The 18627-nt window shown below is 55.2% G+C and overlaps 1 protein-coding gene across 1 annotated transcript in view; it reads right to left on the reverse strand.

The window, feature by feature from the left end:
* Positions 1 to 11020: 11020 nt before the first annotated feature.
* Positions 11021 to 18627, reverse strand: part of LOC106864552 (histone-lysine N-methyltransferase 2B-like) — a gene marked incomplete at its 5' end in the record, with an annotated part of 30687 nt that continues 23080 nt past the window's right edge. Inside the window, 8 exon segments of the mRNA XM_088155344.1 lie at positions 11021 to 11279; positions 11281 to 11409; positions 12931 to 13060; positions 14098 to 14108; positions 14110 to 14145; positions 14147 to 14183; positions 17191 to 17301; positions 17846 to 18029. Coding sequence (XP_088011470.1) covers positions 11133 to 11279; positions 11281 to 11409; positions 12931 to 13060; positions 14098 to 14108; positions 14110 to 14145; positions 14147 to 14183; positions 17191 to 17301; positions 17846 to 18029 — 785 coding nt within the window.

Genomic DNA, 18627 nt, shown 5'->3' on the forward strand with positions numbered 1-18627 from the left:
TGGGATTTTTTTGGGAATTTTGGGGAAAATTGGGGAATTTTGGGGGAATTTGGGGAAATTTGGGGAATTTTGGGAATTTTGGGGGAAATTTGGGGAACTTTGGGGAAATTTGGGATCATTTTGGGATAATTTGGGATCATTTTGGGATAATTTGGGGAAATTTGGATCATTTTGATAATTTTGGATCATTTTGGAATAATTTGGGATAATTTTCGGACATTTCGGGATAATTTTGGGATAATTTTGGGATAATTTTGGGATAATTTTGGGACATTTCGGGATCATTTCGGGATCATTTTGGGATAATTTTGGGATAATTTCGGGATAATTTTGGGATAATTTTGGGATAATTTTTGATAATTTTTTATAATTTTGGGATAATTCTGGGATAATTTCAGGATAATTTTGGGATAATTTTGGGATAATTTTGATAATTTTGGGATAATTTTGATAATTTCGGGATAATTTCGGGATAATTTCGGGATAATTTCGGGATAATTTTGGGATAATTTCGGGATAATTTTGGGATAATTTTGGGATAATTTTGGGATAATTTTTGATAATTTTGGATAATTTTGGGATAATTTCGGGACATTTCAGGATAATTTTGGATAATTTTGATAATTTCGGGATAATTTCGGGATAATTTCGGGATAATTTCGGGATAATTTTGGGATAATTTTCGGGATAATTTTGGGATAATTTTGGGATAATTTTGGGATAATTTTTGATAATTTTGGGATAATTTGGGATAATTTGGGATAATTTTGGGATAATTTAGGGATAATTTTGGATAATTTTTGATAATTTTGGGATAATTTTGGGATAATTTCGGGATAATTTTGGGATAATTTTGGGATAATTTTGGGATAATTTTGGATAATTTCGGGATAATTTCGGGATAATTTTGGGATAATTTTGGGATAATTTTGGATAATTTTGGGATATTTCGGGATAATTTTGGGATAATTTTGGGATAATTTTGGATAATTTTGGATAATTTCGGGATAATTTTGGGATAATTTTGTGATAATTTTGGGATAATTTTGGGATAATTTCGGGATAATTTTGGGATAATTTTGGGATAATTTTGGGATAATTTTTGATAATTTGGGATAATTTCGGGATAATTTTGGGATAATTTTGGGATAATTTCGGGATAATTTTGGGATAATTTTGGGATAATTTCGGGATAATTTTTGATAATTTTGGATAATTTTTGATAATTTTGGGATCATTTGTGGATAATTTTGGGATAATTTTTGATAATTTTGGGATAATTTTGGGATAATTTCGGGACATTTCGGGATCATTTCCTGTCCCCTCCCCCCCCCCCCCAAGGATTTCCCCTCCCCTCCTCCCCCACCCCCGCCCCGTCGGGGCCGTTTCGCAACGGTGACGTCATCGGGCCCAACCCGCCCCGGCGGTTGGGGCTCATTAAGGAGGGCGTTAATTGCCCTTAATTAGCGGCCTCAATTAGCGGGCCCCGCCCCGCCCCGCCCCCACCCCGGCCCGGGGCTCCGTGACCTGCGGAGACCCCGCGGGGGCTGATGGGAAACGGGGCGGGGCCCAGTTCGGCACTGGGATCCCAGTTCGGGCTCCCAGTTTGGGGTTCGGGTTCCCAGTTTGGGGTTCGGGTTCCCAGTTTGGGGTTCGGGTCCCAGTTTGGGGTTCGGGTTCCCAGTTTGGGATTCGGGTCCCAGTTCGGGCTCCCAGTTTGGGGTTCAGGTCCCAGTTTGGGTTCGGGCTCCCAGTTTGGGTTCCCAGTTTGGGATTTGGGTCCCAGTTTGGGTTCGGGTTCCAGTTTGGGCTCCCAGTTTGGGGTTCAGGTCCCAGTTTGGGTTCGGGCTCCCAGTTTGGGCTCCCAGTTTGGGATTCGGGTTCCAGTTTGGGTTCGGGCTCCCAGTTTGGGGTTCGGGCTCCCAGTTTGGGATCCCAGTTTGGGATTCGGGTCCCAGTTTGGGTTCGGGCTCCCAGTTTGGGATCCCAGTTTGGGGCTGGGCTCCCAGTTTGGGTTCGGGCTCCCAGTTTGGGGTTCGGGTTCCCAGTTTGAGTTACCAGTTCGGGGTTCAGGTCCCAGTTTGGGGTCCCAGTTTGGGGTTCAGGTCCCAGTTTGGGGTCCCTGTTTGGGGTCCCAGTTTGGGGCTGGGTTCCCAGTTTGGGCTCCCAGTTTGGAGTTCAGTTCCCAGTTTGGGCTCCCAGTTTGGGGTTGGGCTCCCAGTTTGGGACTGGGGTCCCAGTTTGAGTTACCAGTTCGGGGTTCAGGTCCCAGTTTGGGGCTGGGGTCCCAGTTCAGGTTCCCAGTTTGCGGTCCCAGTTTGGGCTCCCAGTTTGGGGTTGGGATCCCAGTTTGGGTTCCCAGTTTGGGGTTTGAGTTCCCAGTTTGGGGTTGGGGTCCCAGTTTGGGTTCCCAGTTTGGGGTTTGAGTTCCCAGTTTGGGTTCCCAGGTTGGGGTTTGAGTTCCCAGTTTGGGTTCCCAGGTTGGGGTTGGGTTCCCAGTTTGGGGTCCCAGTTTGGGGTTGGGGTCCCAGTTTGGGTTCCCAGTTTGGGGTTTGGGGTCCCAGTTTGGGGTCCCAGTTTGGGGTTCAGTTCCCAGTTTGGGGTTCAGTTCCCAGTTTGGGGTCCCAGTTTGGGGTTTGAGTTCCCAGTTTGGGTTCCCAGTTTGGAGTTCAGGTCCCAGTTTGGGTTCCCAGTTTGGGGTTTGTGTTCCCAGTTTGGGGTTGGGTTCCCAGTTTGGGTTCCCAGTTTGGGGTTTGAGTTCCCAGTTTGGGGTCAGGCCCCGCCCCCCGGAACTTGGCCCCGCCCCTTCCCCGTGGGAACCGGAACCGGGGAGGGACTGGGACAAACTGGGACCAACTGGGATGAACTGGGACAAACTGGGACCAACTGGGAGAGGGGGAAATTGGAGACTGGGCCAAACTGGGCCAAACTGGGACAGGGAGACATCAGGAACTGGGCCAGACTGGGAGAAAAGGGACACCTGGACTGGGTCAAACTGGGACAAACTGGGACAATGGGACTGGGCCAAACTGGGAGTGGAGGAACTGGGGCCGAACTGGGACAGGGTGACACCAGGACAGGGTCAAACTGGGACAAACTGGGACAAACTGGGACCGGGTCATACTGGGACAAACTGGGACAGGAGGGATCCGGGGCCACTGGGACTGGGACAAACTGGGACAAACTGGGACAAACTGGGACAGGGTGACACCAGGGAACTGGGCCAAACTGGGAGAGGAGGACACCTGGACTGGGTCAAACTGGGACAAACTGGGAGAGGAGGGATTGAGGCCAAACTGGGACAGGGTCAAACTGGGCAATGGGGCCAAACTGGGACAGGGTGACGCTGGGAACTGGGACAAACTGGGACAGGGTCAAACTGGGCAATGGGGCCAAACTGGGACAAGAAGAATCCAGGAACTGGGACAAACTGGGACCCGAGAACTGGGGCCAAACTGGGCCAAACTGGGATGGGGTGACACCAGGAACTGGGGCCAAACTGGGATGGGGTGACACCGGCAACTGGGACAAACTGGGACAGGAAGAACCCGGGAACTGGGGCCAAACTGGGACCTGGGACTGGGCCAAACTGGGACAGGGTCAGACCGGGAACTGGGACAAACTGGGAGAAACTGGGATGGGGTGACACCGGGAACTGGGGCTAAACTGGGACAGGAAGAACCCAGGAACTGGGACAAACTGGGATGGGGGTGACAGCAGGAACTGGGGCCAAACTGGGCCAAACTGGGCCAGGGTGACACCGGGGACTGGGGCCAAACTGGGATGAGGTGACACTGGGAACTGGGGCCAAACTGGGACAGGGTCAAACCAGGACTGGTCCAAACTGGGATGGGGTGACATCGGGAACTGGGACAAACTGGGACAGGAAAACCCAGGGACTGGGACAAACTGGGAGGGGGTGGCACCAGGAACTGGGGCCAAACTGGGACAGGGTCAAACTGGGACTGGTCCAAACTGGGACGGGGTCAGACAGGGAACTGGAACAAACTGGGACAAAGTGGGATGGAGTGACACTGGGAACTGGGACAAACTGGGACAGGTTCGGACAGGGAACTGGGGCCAAACTGGGACGGGGTGACACCAGGTACTGGGGCCAAACTGGGACAAACTGGGAGGGGGGTGACACCAGGTACTGGGGCCAAACTGGGACAAACTGGGAGGGGTGGCACCAGGAACTGGGGCCAAACTGGGATAGGGTCAAACCGGGACTGGTCCAAACTGGGACAGGAAGAACCCAGGGACTGGGACAAACTGGGACAAACTGGGACAGGGTGACACCGGGACTGGTCCAAACTGGGACGGGGTGCCACCGGGAACTGGGGCCAAACTGGGACAGGGTCAAACGGGACTGGTCCAAACTGGGACAGGGTCAAACCAGGGACTGGGACAAACTGGGAGGGGGTGCCACCAGGAACTGGGGCCAAACTGGGATAGGGTCAAACCGGGACTGGTCCAAACTGGGACAGGGTGACACCGGGAACTGGGGCCAAACTGGGACAGGATCAGACCGGGAACTGGGACAAACTGGGACGGGGTAAAACCAGGTACTGGGGCCAAACTGGGACAAACTGGGAGGGGGTGACACGGGGGACTGGGGCCAAACTGGGAGGGGGTGACACCGGGAACTGGGGCCAAACTGGGACAGGGTCAAACCGGGACTGGTCCAAACTGGGACAGGAAAAATCCAGGAACTGGGGCCAAACTGGGAGGGGGTGCCACCAGGAACTGGGGCCAAACTGGGACAGGAAGAACCCGGGAACTGGGGCCAAACTGGGACGGGGTGACACCGGGAACTGGGACAAACTGGGACGGGGTGACACCGGGAACTGGGACAAACTGGGACGGGGTGCCACCAGGAACTGGGGCCAAACTGGGCCAAACTGGGCCAGGGTCAAACCAGGTACTGGGGCCAAACTGGGACAAACTGGGACGGGGTCAAACCCGGGACTGGTCCAAACTGGGAGGGGGTGCCACGGGGAACTGGGGCCAAACTGGGTTATACTGGGCCACCCTCCCCCCCCCCCCCCCCATCCCCACCAACGTCTCCCCTCCCCCCTGCCCCTCCCCCCCCCCCCCCAAACCTCTGCGCCGCCCCTCGGGGGGGCCGGGGTGGGGGGTGGGGGTGGGGGTGGGGCCACCCGGGCTCGTCTCTCGCTCGCCGCTGTCGCCTCCGTTGTCCCCGCGCCGTCCCCGCTGTCCCCGCGCTGTCCCCGCGCCGTCCCCAAAGGGGGACACGCCCCTCCCCCACCCCCCCCACACCCCCCACCGCTCCACCAAGCCACGCCCCTCCCCCACCCCCCACCCCCCAATCCCCAAAATTTTTAATTGGGGCGTGGGGGACGCGGATTAATCCGGGCGGGGCCCCCGGGGTGGGGGAGGGGAGGGGAGGGGTGGAGGGGGTGGGGGGAGGGGCGGGGAGGGGAAGGGGGGAGGGGGGAGGGGGGAGGGGGGGTCCTGATTGGTTGGGGGAGGGGGAAATTTGGGGAGAGGGGAGGAAATTTTGGGGGTCCTGATTGGTTGGGAGGAGATTTTGGGGGGATTTTTGGGGGGTCCTGATTGGCTGAGAGGGAATTTTGGGGAATTTTCGGGGGTCCTGATTGGTTGGGGGGGGATTTTGGAGGAATTTTTGGGGGGATTTTTGGGGATCCTGATTGGCTGAGAGGAGATTTTGGGGGAATTTTAGGGCGGTCCTGATTGGCTGTGGGAGATTTTGGGGAGATTTTTTGGGGGGATTTTGGGGGTCCTGATTGGTTGGGAGGAGATTTTGGGGGGGATTTTGGGGGGATTTTGGGGGGTCCTGATTGGTTGGGGAGAGATTTTGGGGGGATCCTGATTGGCTGGGGGAGATTTTGGGGAATTTTCGGGGGCTCCTCATTGGTTGGGGAGGGATTTTGGGAGGAATTTTTGGGGGGATTTTGGGGGATCCTGATTGGCTGGGGAGATTTTGGGGAATTTTCGGGGTCCTGATTGGTTGAGGGAGGATTTTGGGATGGAGGGGGGGAATTTTGGGGGAATTTTGAGGAGATTTTGGGGGGATTTTGGGGAATTTTGGGGGAATTTTGGGGAGATTTTGGGGGAATTTTGAGGGATTTTGGGGGGATTTTGGGGATTTTGAGGGAATAATTTTGGGATTTTGTGGGGGATTTTTTGGGAGGTTTAGGGAAGATTTTGAGGGGAATTTTGAGCAGATTTTGGGGGGATTTTGGGATTTTGGGGACATTTTGAGGGGAATTTTGAGCAGATTTTGGGGGGATTTTTGGGGAGATTTTGGGGGGATTTTTTGGGAGGTTTGGGGAGATTTTGAGGGGAATATTGGGGGAATTTTGGGGGAATTTTGGGGGGAATTTTGAGGGGAATTTGAGGGGGATTTTGAGATTTGGGGAAATTTTGGGGGGATTTTGGGGGAATTTTGAGATTTTCGGGAGATTTTGTGAGGAATTTTGTGGGGATTTTGTGGGGGATTTTTGGGAGGTTTTGGGGAGATTTTGAGGGGAAATTTTGGGGAGATTTTAGGGGGATTTGGGGGGGATTTGGGGGGATTTTGGGGGGATTTTGAGGGGAATTTTGAGAAGATTTTGGGGGATTTTTGGGGAGATTTTTGGGGATTTTGAGAGGAAATTTGGGGAGATTTTGTGGGGGATTTTTTGGGAGATTTTGGGGGAGTTTGGGGAGATTTTGAGGGGAATTTTTGGGGAGATTTTTTGGGAGGATTTTGGGGGGATTTTGAGGAGATTTTGGGGGGATTTTGAGGGGGATTTTGAGCAGATTTTGGGGGGATTTTGAGGGGAATTTTTGGAAGATTTGGGGAGATTTTGGGAGGTTTTGGGGAGATTTTAGGGGAATTTTTTGGGGAATTTTGGAGGAGATTTTGTGGGGGATTTTTCGGGAGATTTTTCGGGGAATTTTGAGATTTGTGGGGATTTTTTGGAAGATTTTTGGAAGATTTTGGGGAGATTTCAGGGGGATTTTGGGGGGATTTTGAGGAGATTTTTGGGGAGATTTTGAGGGGATTTTTGTGGGGATTTTGTGGGGGAGTTTTTGGGAGGTTTCGTGGAGATTTTGAGGAGATTTTGAGGGGAAATTTGAGGAAATTTTGGGGGGATTTTGAGGGGAATTTTGGGGGGATTTTGAGGGGGATTTTGAGCAGATTTTGGGGGATTTTGGGGAGATTTTGAGGGGTATTTTGAGATTTGTGGGGGATTTTTTGGGAGATTTTGAAAGGGATTTTGGGGAGATTTTGAGGAGATTTTTTGGGACGTTTGGGGAGATTTTGAGGGGAATTTTTTTGGGGATTTTAGGGGGACTTTTGGGGGGATTTTTGGGGGATTTTGGGGGGATTTTGAGGGGAATTTTGAGATTTCGGGGGGATTTTGTGGGGGATTTTGGGGAGATTTTGAGGGGGATTTGGAGGAGATTTTGGAAGATTTTAGGGGGATTTTGGGGGGATTTTGAGGGGAATTTTTTGGGGATGTTGTGGGGATTTTTGGGAAGATTTTGAGGGGAAATTTGGGGAGATTTTTGGGGGGATTTTGAGGGGAATTTTTGGAAGATTTGGGGAGATTTTGGGGAGATTTTAGGGGGATTTTGAGGAGAATTTTTTGAGAGATTTTAGGGGGATTTTGGGGGGATTTTGAGGAGATTTTGAGGGGGATTTTAAGGAGATTTTGGGGAATTTGAGGGGAATTTTGAGATTTTGGGGGATTTTTGGGGAGATTTTTGGGAAGATTTTGGGGGGATTTTGAGGGGAATTTTGTGGGGATTTTGGGGAGATTTTGGGGAGATTTTGAGGGGAATTTTGGGGAGATGTTGGGGGTAGATTTTGGGGGATTTGGAAGTTCTGATTGGCTGAGGGGACATTTGGGTAGAGGGAAATTTTTGGAAGCATTTTTTAGGATTTTGGGGGGATTTGGGGGAAGAGGGGAAATTTTGGGGGGGGGATTTTGGCGGGGCTTCAAAAGATTTCAAAAAGGGACCCTCCCCCTCCCGCCATTTTCCCCTCACAATTCCCGCCATTTTCCCCTCACATTTCCCGCCATTTTCCCCTCACGTTTCCCGCCATTTTCTGCTTCACATTTCCCGCCATTTTCCCCTCACGTTTCCCGCCATTCTTTCCCTCACATTTCCCGCCATTTCCCCTAACATTTCCCGCCATTTTCTCCTCACGTTTCCGCCACTTTCCCCTCAATTTCCCGCCATTTTCCCCTCACATTTCCCGCCATTTTCCCCTAACATTTCCCGCCATTTTCCCCTCACATTTCCCGCCATTTTTTCCCTCACATTCCCGCCATTTTCCCTCACATTTCCCGCCATTTTCTCGTCACATTTCCCGCGATTTTCCCGTCATTTCCCGCCACTTTCCCCTCAATTTCCCGCCATTTTTCCCTCACATTCCCGCCATTTCCCCTAACATTTCCCGCCATTTCCCCTAACATTTCCCGCCATTTTCTCCTCACGTTTCCCGCCACTTTCCCCTCAATTTCCCGCCATTTTCCCCTCACAGTTCCCGCCATTTTCCCCTCACATTTCCCGCCATTTTTTCCCTCACATTCCCGCCATTTCCCCTAACATTTCCCGCCATTTTTCCCTCACATTTCCCGCCATTTTTTCCCTCACATTCCCGCCATTTCCCCTAACATTTCCCGCCATTTTTTCCCTCACGTTTCCCGCCATTTTCCCCTCCCATTTCCCACCACTTCCCCCTCAATTTCCCACCCTAAATCCGGCCCCAAAATCGGATTTTTCTCCCCCATTTCCCGTCCCCCCGGCCCCATAAACCCAAACCCTCGCCGTCCAATCAGCGTCTTTATTGTGGGCGGAGCTCGCGCCGCCGTTAAATTAAAATACAAAACCCCAAACTCCCCCCCCCCCCAAAAAAAAAAAACAACCACCCGGAAACGCCCCAAAAATCCCGCGGGGGGGAGGGGCTGGACCCATTTTTTGTGGGGGGAGGGGAATTGGGGGGAGGGGATCTGGGGGTGGGGGAAGGGTCTCCAGGGCTGGAGGCGGCACCGGGAGAATCCCAAAATTTCCGAGTCTGGGCCTCTCCGGGCTTGGAGGAATCTCGAGAACTGGGAGGAGCATCCCCCAAAATTCCGCTCCCGGCATTTTTGGGAATTCCCGGTTGACCGGAGGCGGCTCAAGAATTTCTGGGAGCGCCCCAGTAACGATTGCCCTTGACTCTGGGTTGGCCACCACGACTCTGGGTTGGCCACCAGGACTTTGGGTTGGCCACCACGACTCTGGGTTGGCCACCAGGACTTTGGGTTGGCCACCAGGACTCTTGGTTGGCCACCAGGACTCTGGGTTGGCCACCAGGATCCTTGGTTGGCCACCAGGACTCTGGGTTGGCCACCAGGACTCTTGGTTGGCCACCAGGACTCTGGGTTGGCCACCAGGACTCTGGGTTGGCCACCAGGATCCTTGGTTGGCCACCAGGACTCTTGGTTGATCACATGATTCTGGGTTGGCCACCAGGACTCTTGGTTGGCCACCAAAACTCTTGGTTGACCTTCATGATTGTTGGTTGACCCCAACGACTCTCGGTTGACCACCAAAACTCTTGGTTGGCCACCACAACTCTTGACTTATCCCAAGGACTTTTGGTTGGCCACCAGGACTCTTGGTTGATCACATGATTCTTGGTTGGCCACCATGATTCTGGTTGGCCACCACAACTCTTGGTTGATCACATGATTCTTGGTTGATCCCATTGACTTTGGGTTGATCTCCAGGACTCTTGGTTGGCCACCATGATCCTTGGTTGGCCACCAAAACTCTTGGTTGATCTCCATGATTCTTGGTTGACCTCCATGATTTTTGGTTGACCACCAAAACTCTGGGTTGGCCACCACGACTCTTGGTTGACCCCAATGACTCTTGGTTGACCACCAAAACTCTTGGTTGGCCACCACGACTCTTGGTTGACCCCAATGACTCTTGGTTGACCACCAAAACTCTTGGTTGACCACCAGGACTCCTGGTTGACCAGCACAACTCTCGGTTGGCCACCATGATATTTGGTTGATCCCAATGACTCTTGGTTGATCTCCATGATCCTTGGTTGACCACCAAAACTCTTGGTTGGCCACCACGACTCTTGACTGATCCCAAGGACTCTTGGTTGACCCCAATGACTCTTGGTTGACCACCAGGACTCTCGGTTGGCCACCACAACTCTTGGTTGACCCCATTGACTCTTGGTTGGCCACCACAACTCTCAGTTGGCCTGAACCAGCCCCACAACCTCCTCCAACCCCTCCCGGCACCCCCAAAACCACCTCCAGCTCCTCTCCATCCTCCCGCACGCCCATCCCGCCACCCCCAGGGACCCCCGGGGACCCCCAGGGACCCCCAGGGACCTCCTGGGACCCCCGAGGACCCCCAGGGACCTCCAGGGACCCCCAGGCACCCCCAGGGACCCCCAGGGACCTCCGGGGACCCCCAGGGACCTCCAGGGACCCCCAGGGACCCCCAGGCACCCCCAGGGACCCCCAGGGACCTCCAGGGACCCCAGGGACCTCCAGGGACCTCCAGCACCCCCAGGGACCCCCAGGGACCTCCAGGGACCCCCAGGCACCCCCAGGCTCCCCCAGGGACCTCCAGGGACCACCGGGGAACCCCAGGGACGTCCAGGCACCCCGAGGACCCCCATCCCCCAGGCACCCCCAGGGACCTCCAGGGACCCCCGGGGAGCCCCAGGGACCCCCAGGGACCTCCAGGGACCTCCAGGGACCCCCAGGGACCTCCAGGGACCTCCAGGGACCCCCAGGCACCCCCAGGGACCCCCAGGCACCCCCAGGCACCTCCAGGGACCCCCAGGGACCTCCAGGGACCCCCAGGCACCCCCAGGGACCCCCAGGCACCCCCAGGCACCTCCAGGGACCTCCAGGCACCCCCAGGGACCCCCAGGCACCCCCGGGGACCCCCAGGCACCCCCGGGGACCTCCAGGCACCCCCAGGCACCCCCAAGCACCCCCAGGGACCCCGAGGCACCCCCAGGGACCCCCAGGGACCCCCAGGGACCTCCAGGGACCCCCAGGGACCTCCAGGGACCCCCAGGCACCCCCAGGCACCTCCAGGCACCCCCAGGGACCCCCGGGGACCCCCCCGGCTCAGTTGAGGAAGCGCCGGCAGCGCCGGGCGCCGCAGTTGCAGGGCAGCTTGGCCGCCGGCTCCTCGATGGGGAACTTGTAGTCGTAGGTGAGCTCCTCGCCGCGCAGGATGCGGCGCAGGGCGAAGATGACGATGCGCTTGTGGCCCCTCGACGTGGATGACGCGCGAGTAGCAGTTGGGCTCGCACGAGTGGTTGATGAAGCGCGCGGCGCTGCCGTGCATGGTGGCGTCCACCACCTCGGCCTCGTCGATGCGGAACATGTAGCAGCCGATGCCCTGCGGGGACGGCGGCGCCGTCACGGTGCGGGGCGGCAGCGGGGGGGGTGGGGGGCGTGGCCAAGGGTTGGGGACATCTTCAAGGGTTGGGGACAGTCAAGAGTTGGGGTCATGGTCAAGGGTTGGGGGCGTGGCCAAGGGTTGGGGACATCTTCAAAGGTTGGGGACAGTCAAGAGTTGGGGTCATGGTCAAGGGTTGGGGGCGTGGTCAAGGGTTGGGGGCGTGGTCAAGGGTTGGGGGCGTGGTCAAGGGTTGGGTCATGGTCAAGGGTTGGGGGCGTGGTCAAGGCTTGGGTCATGGTCAAGGGTTGGGGGCGTGGTCAAGGGTTGGGTCATGGCCAAGGGTTGGGTCATGGCCAAGGGTTGGGTCATGGCCAAGGGTTGGGGGCGTGGTCAAGGGTTGGGTCATGGTCAAGGGTTGGGTCATGGTCAAGGGTTGGGTCATGGCCAAGGGTTGGGTCATGGCCAAGGGTTGGGTCATGGCCAAGGGTTGGGGGCGTGGTCAAGGGTTGGGTCATGGTCAAGGATTGGGGATGGTCAAGGGTTGGTCATGGTCAAGGGTTGGGTCATGGCCAAGGGTTGGGTCATGGCCAAGGGTTGGGTCATGGTCAAGGCTTGGGGTCATGGTCAAGGGTTGGGGATGGTCAAGGGTTGGGTCATGGTCAAGGGTTGGGTCATGGTCAAGGGTTGGGGGCGTGGTCAAGGGTTGGGTCATGGTCAAGGGTTGGGTCATGGTCAAGGGTTGGGGGCGTGGTCAAGGGTTGGGTCATGGCCAAGGGTTGGGGACATTGCAAACGTTTGACTTTTCCCCTCCCATTTCCCGCCATTTTCCCTCCCATTTCCCGCCATTTTCCCTCAGATTTCCCGCCGTTTCCTCCTCACAATTCCCGCCATGTTTTTGCCATTTTTTGGGTTTCTTTGCCATTTTTTGGGGTGCCCTTGCCATTTTTTGGGGTGTCTTTCCCATTTTTTTGGGGGGGTTTCTTTGCCATTTTTTTGGGGGGTGTCTTTCCCATTTTTTGGGGTGTATTTTCCATTTTTTTGGGTTTCCTTGCCATTTTTTATGGGGTGTTTTTACCATTTTTTGGGGCGTCCTTGCCATTTTTTTGGGGTGTCTTTTCCATTTTTTGGGGGGCTGTCTTTCCCATTTTTTGGGGTGTCTTTTCCATACTTTTGGGGCTGTTTTTTCCATTTTTTGGGGGTGTCTTTTCCATTATTTTGGGACATCCTTGCCATTTTTTAGGGGTGTTTTTGCCACTTTTTGGGGTGCCCTTGCCATTTTTTTTTGGGGGTGTCTTTTCCATTTTTTTGGGCTTGTTTTTTCCATTTTTTCCGGGTGTCTTTTCCATTTTTTGGGGGTTGTTTTTGCCATTTTTTAGGGGGTTTTTTTCCCATTTTTGGGGGGTATTTTCGCCATTTTTTTTGGGGTGTCTTCTCCATTTTTTGGGGGTTGTTTTTGCCATTTTCTGGGATCTCTCCCCCCCCCGAATTTCGGGGTCCCCCTCCCCTCCCCGTGCCCACCTTGCTGTCGTAGAATTTCTCCCGTTTGTCGGTGAGCACGGAGCGCACGACGATCCCGGAATACTCGATCACCATCTCGCCCGCCTCGATGTTCCTCTTGCAGAACAGGCCCCGCCCGTGGATGGCTGAGCTGGAAAAGGGGGGGTCAGGGTCACCCCCAAATCCGGGGAAACCCAAAAATCCCAAAATCCCCAAAAAAATCCGCCCGGGAATGTCGAAAACCCCGCAAAAATCCACCCAGGAATCCCAAATTTCACCCAAAAAAACAAAACCCGGGAACTCCAAAATTCTCCCGTGCCTGTGGATGGTGGAGATGGAAAAGGGGGGGTCAGGGTCACCCCCAAATCCGGGGAACCCCAAAAATCCCAAAATCCCCAAAAAATCCACCTGGGAATGTCGAAAACCCCGCAAAAATCTCACTAAAAAAACTCCAAAACCCGCTAAAAATCCACCCCAGGTGTGCCCCAGGTGTGCTCAAATGTCCCCCATGTGTGCCCAGGTGCTTCCAGGTGTGTCCAGGTGTGCCCAAATACCCTCCAGGTGTCCCCACGTCTATCCCAGGTGCCCCTGAATGTCCCCAGGTGCCCCCCAGGTGTGCCCAGGTGTCCCCCAGGTGTGCCCAGCTGTGTCCCATGTGCCCCCAGGTGTGCCCAGGTGCCTCCAGGTGTATCCCAGGTGTGTTCCAAGTGTGCCCAGGTGTCCCCAGGTGTGTCCCAGGTGTCCCCAGGTACCCCCAGGTGTGCTCAGGTGCCTCCAGGTGTGTTCCAGATGTGCCCAGGTGCCCCTAGCTGTGTCCCAGGTGTGCCCAGGTGTGTCCCAGCTGTGTCCCTAGGTGTGTCCCAGGTGTGTCCCAGGTGTCCCCAGGTGTGCCCAGGTGTCCCCAGGCGTGTCCCAGGTGTGTCCCATGTGTCCCAGGTGTCCCCAGGTGTGTCCCAGGTGTGTCCCAGGTATCCCCAGCTGTGCCCAGGTGTGTCCCAGGTGTCCCCACGTGTCCCCAGGTGTATCCCAGGTGTCCCCAGGTGTGTCCCAGGTGTGCCCAGGTGTGTCCCAGGTGTCCCCAGCTGTGCCAGGTGTGTCCAGGTGTCTCCAGGTGTCCCCAGGTGTGTCCCAGGTGTGTCCCAGGTGTGTCCCAGGTGTCCCCAGGTGTCCCCAGGTGTGCCCACTCACCGATAGACCCCCCACTGCCTCCTTGGCCGTTCTCTTCAGGTGCCGGAAAGCGCATGGCCATGGGCAGCTCCAGGCTGGTGGCGCGACTGGGGGGGCGTCAGGGGGTCCCCAAAATCGGGGGGACCCCCCAAAACCTCCCCCGGAAAAATCCCAAATCCCAGAAACCCAAAATCCCCAAAAAAACCCCAAAATCCCCCCCAAAACCCCCAAAAAACCCAAAATCCCCGAAAAAATCCACCCCCAAAAACCACCCCCCATAGGAACCCAAAATTCCACCCCAAAATTCCAACCTCAGATCCTCCCCAAAAATTTAGGGAACCCCAAAACCTTCCCCCCCCCCCAAAAAATCCAAAAATCCCCCAAATCCCCCCCAAAAACTCAAAACCCCTTCAAAGGCACCAAAATCCACCCCTAAAATTCCCCCCCAATGGTTCGTTCTTCATTGGGGGGTGCCAGGACATCCCCAAAAATGGGGGGAGGACCCCCCCAAAAAATCCCAAATAACCCAAAAAAACCCAAAATCTTTCCCCCCACAAAACCCTGAAATCTGGGACACCCCCAAAATCCTTCGTGGGATCCCAAATCCACCCCTAACCCCCCCCCCCCCCAACCCTAAAAATTTTGGGGAACCCCAAAAATCCTCAAGGGTGGGACGGGCACCAGGTCTACCCATGGATTTCTATGGGTGATTTCGAGGGGGTCCTTAGGGGAGTTTTTGGGGTCCCTGAGGGGTTTTTTTTTTGGGTTCCCGAGTATTTAGGGGTGTCTGGAGGTGTCACCCAAGGGTGCTGGGGGGCACCCCAATGTTTTAGGGGGCACCTGTGGATGCTGGAGAATCCCAGGTGTGGGGACACCAGGTGTACCCATTGACTTCTATGGGGTCGGTAGTTTTGGTGGGGGGGGTCTCTGATGGATTTTGGGGGGGGGGGGGGGGGTCCCTGAGGGGTTTCTGGGCTTCCCAGGTGTTGGGAATTTCGGGGTTCACAGGTGTTTGGAGGTGTCACCTGAAAGTGCTGAGGGGGGGGTTTCCCATTATTTGGGGGACACCTGTGAATACCAGGGAGGGAAGAAGGGCCCAGGTGTGGAGACACCAGGTCTACCATGGGGTTCCATTGGAGAGACACCAGGTCTGCCCATAGAAACCAATGGACACCAGGTCTGCCCATAGATTTCTATGGGAGGGACACCAGGTCTGCCCATAGGATATAATGGGAGGGCACCAGGTCTACCCATAGACCTCAATAGGAAAGACACCAGGTCTACCCATAGACTTGAATGGGAGGGACACCAGGTCTACCCATAGACTATAATGGGAAGGACACCAGGTCTACCCATAGAAACCAATGGGAAAGACACCAGGTCTACCCATAGATTTTCTATGGGAAAGACACCAGGTGTAGCCATAGATTTCTATGGAAGGGACACCAGGTCTACCCAGAAGCTGACAGACACCAGGTCTACCCATAGACTTGTATGGAAGGGACATCAGGTCTACCCATAGAAACCAATAGAAGGGACACCAGGTCTACCCATTGAACTGGAGGACACCAGGTCTAGCCATAGATTACTATGGGAGGGACACCAGGTCTACCCATAGACCGCAATAGGAGAGACACCAGGTCTACCCATAGGATATAATGGGAGGGCAACAGGTCTACCCATAGATTTCTTTGGAAGGGACACCAGGTCTACCCATAGGATATAATGGAGGGGCACCAGGTGTAGCCATAGACCTCAATAGGAAAGACACCAGGTCTACCCATAGACTATAATGGGAGAGACACCAGGTCTACCCATAGACCTGAATGGGGGGAGATTCCAGGTCTACCCATAGAAACCAATGGGAGGGACACCAGGTCTACCCATAGATTTCTATGGGAGGGACACCAGGTCTACCCAGAAACTGACAGACACCAGGTCTACCCATAGACTTGAATAGGAGGGGCACCAGGTCTACCCATAGACTTGAATAGGAGGGGCAACCCAGGTCTACCCATAGACCAACAGACACCAGGTCTACCCATAGGATATAATGGAGGGGCACCAGGTGTAGCCATAGACCTCAATAGGAAAGACACCAGGTCTACCCATAGACTATAATGGGAGAGACACCAGGTCTACCCATAGAAACCAATGGGAAGGACACCAGGTCTACCCATAGATTTCTATGGGAGGGACACGAGGTCTACCCATAGGATATAATGGGAGGACACCAGGTCTAGCCATAGATTTCTATGGGAGGGACACCAGGTCTACCCATAGGATATAATGGGAGGACACCAGGTCTAGCCATAGATTTCTATGGGAGGGACACCAGGTCTACCCATAGGATATAATGGGAGGACACCAGGTCTACCCATAGACCAAAAGACACCAGGTCTACCCATAGGATATAATGGGAGGACACCAGGTCTACCCATAGACCAATGGACACCAGGTCTACCCATAGATTTCTATGGCAGGGACACCAGGTCTACCCATAGGGCATAATAGGAGGGCACCAGGTCTACCCATAGACTTGAATGGGAAAGACACCAGGAATACCCATAGACCTCAATAGGAAAGACACCAGGTCTACCCATAGGATATAATGGGAGGGCAACAGGTCTACCCATAGAAACCAATGGACACCAGGTCTACCCATAGATTTCTATGGGAGGACACCAGGTCTACCCAGAATCAGAGGGACACCAGGTCTAGCCATAGACCTGAATGGGGGGAGATTCCAGGTCTACCCATAGAAACCAATGGGAAGGACACCAGGTCTACCCATAGGATATAATGGAGGGGCACCAGGTCTACCCATAGGATATAATGGGAGGACACCAGGTCTACCCATAGAATAGAATTGGAAGACACCAGGTCTACCCCATAGATTTCTATGGAAGGGACACCAGGTCTACCCATAGACCTGAATGGGGGGAGATACCAGGTCTACCCATAGAAACCAATGGAAGGGACACCAGGTCTACCCACAGACTCCTATAGGGAGGTGGAAAACTTTGGGGGGGAAGTCCCTGAGGGGATGGGGGTTCCCCAAAACTTTCGTGAGGTGGGAAAAGGGCACCCATGGGTGGGGGGGTGAGGCCTCACCGGGTGGGCTTGAGCTGCACCTCGTCCTCCTCCTCCTCGCGGGGAGGGGGTCCCTGGGGGAGGGCGCGGTGCTGGGACGCCAGGAAGCTGAACATGTCGAAGGTGCACTTCCTGTGGGGGAGGGGCAGGGTTAGGAGGGACCCCCACCCATGGGTGACCCCCCCCCCACCCATGGGTGACCCCCCGCCCCCCCCCCCCAAATCTCTGAGGGCCCCTGGGTTGTGCCCAAAAGGGCTCGGGGGAGGGGGGGAGAGCGCCTTGAGGGGGCTTAGAACCCTCCCAGTGCCTCCCAGTATGGCCCAGTGCTTCCTCAATCCCCTCCCAGTACGGCCCAGAGACCCCAGGCCCATCCCAGTCTGCTCCAAACCCCGTCCCAGTCCCTCCCAGTCTGTCCCAGTCCCCCTAAATCCTCTCGAAACCCCTCCCAGTCCCCTTCAATCCTGTCCCAACCCCTCCCAGTCCCTCCCAGTCTGTCCCAGTCCCCCCAAATCCTCCCTCAACCCCCGCCCAAACCCCTCCCAGTTCCCTGCCAGTGGCTCCCAGTCCATCCCAGTCTCTCCCAGTCCCCCGAATCTCTCTCCCAGTGGCTCCCAGTCCCTCCTACTGCCCCCAAATCCCCTCCCAGTCCCTCCCAGTCCCTCCCAGTCCAGCTCACCTCAGGTAGAGCTCAGCCCGGGCACAGCCCGAGGGGTTCCGGGGTGGGGGGGCGTGGGGGGGGTCCCGGCGGGGGGGGTGGTACCGGAACCGGTACCGGGAGCAGCTCCCGGCCCCCGGCAGCTGCTCCAGCAGGAAAACCACGGCGTCGTGGTGGATGCCCAGCAGCCTCAGCCCACTCATCCCTGGGGGGAGGAAATGGGGCTGGGGGCTTCCAAATGGGGTCTGGGGGCTGGGAAATGGGGGCTGGGGGCTGGGAAATGGGGCTGGGGGCTTCCAAATGGGGTCTGGGGGCTGGGAAATGGGGGCTGGGGGCTGGGAAATGGGGCTGGGGGCTTCCAAACGGGGGCTGGGGGCTGGGAAATGGGGTCTGGGGGCTTCAAAATGGCGGTTCGAGGGGGTCTGGGGGTGTAAAATGGGGTCTGGGGGCTTCCAAACGGGGGCTGGGGGCTTCAAAATGGGGCTGGGGGCTTCCAAATGGGGACTGGGGGCTTCCAAATGGGGTCTGGGGGCTTCCAAACGGGGGCTGGGGGTGTAAAATGGGGTCTGGGGGCTGTGAAATGGGGTCTGGAATGTTTAAAATGGGGCTGGGGGCTGCGAAATGGGTCTGGGGGCTCTGAAATTGGGTCTGGGGGCTTCAGTGAAATCTTGGGCTGATTTTTTTGGGTCTTTGGGGTTTTTTTGGGTGATTTTGGGGTTATTTTGGGGTGATTTTGGGGTTTTTTTGGGTTTTGGGGGTTTTTTTGGGGGGGATTTTGGGGTTTTTTGCGGGGGATTTGGGGT

Source organism: Sturnus vulgaris, chromosome 37, assembly GCF_052056855.1.
Source record: "Sturnus vulgaris isolate bStuVul1 chromosome 37, bStuVul1.hap1, whole genome shotgun sequence".
Lineage (NCBI taxonomy): Eukaryota > Metazoa > Chordata > Aves > Passeriformes > Sturnidae > Sturnus > Sturnus vulgaris.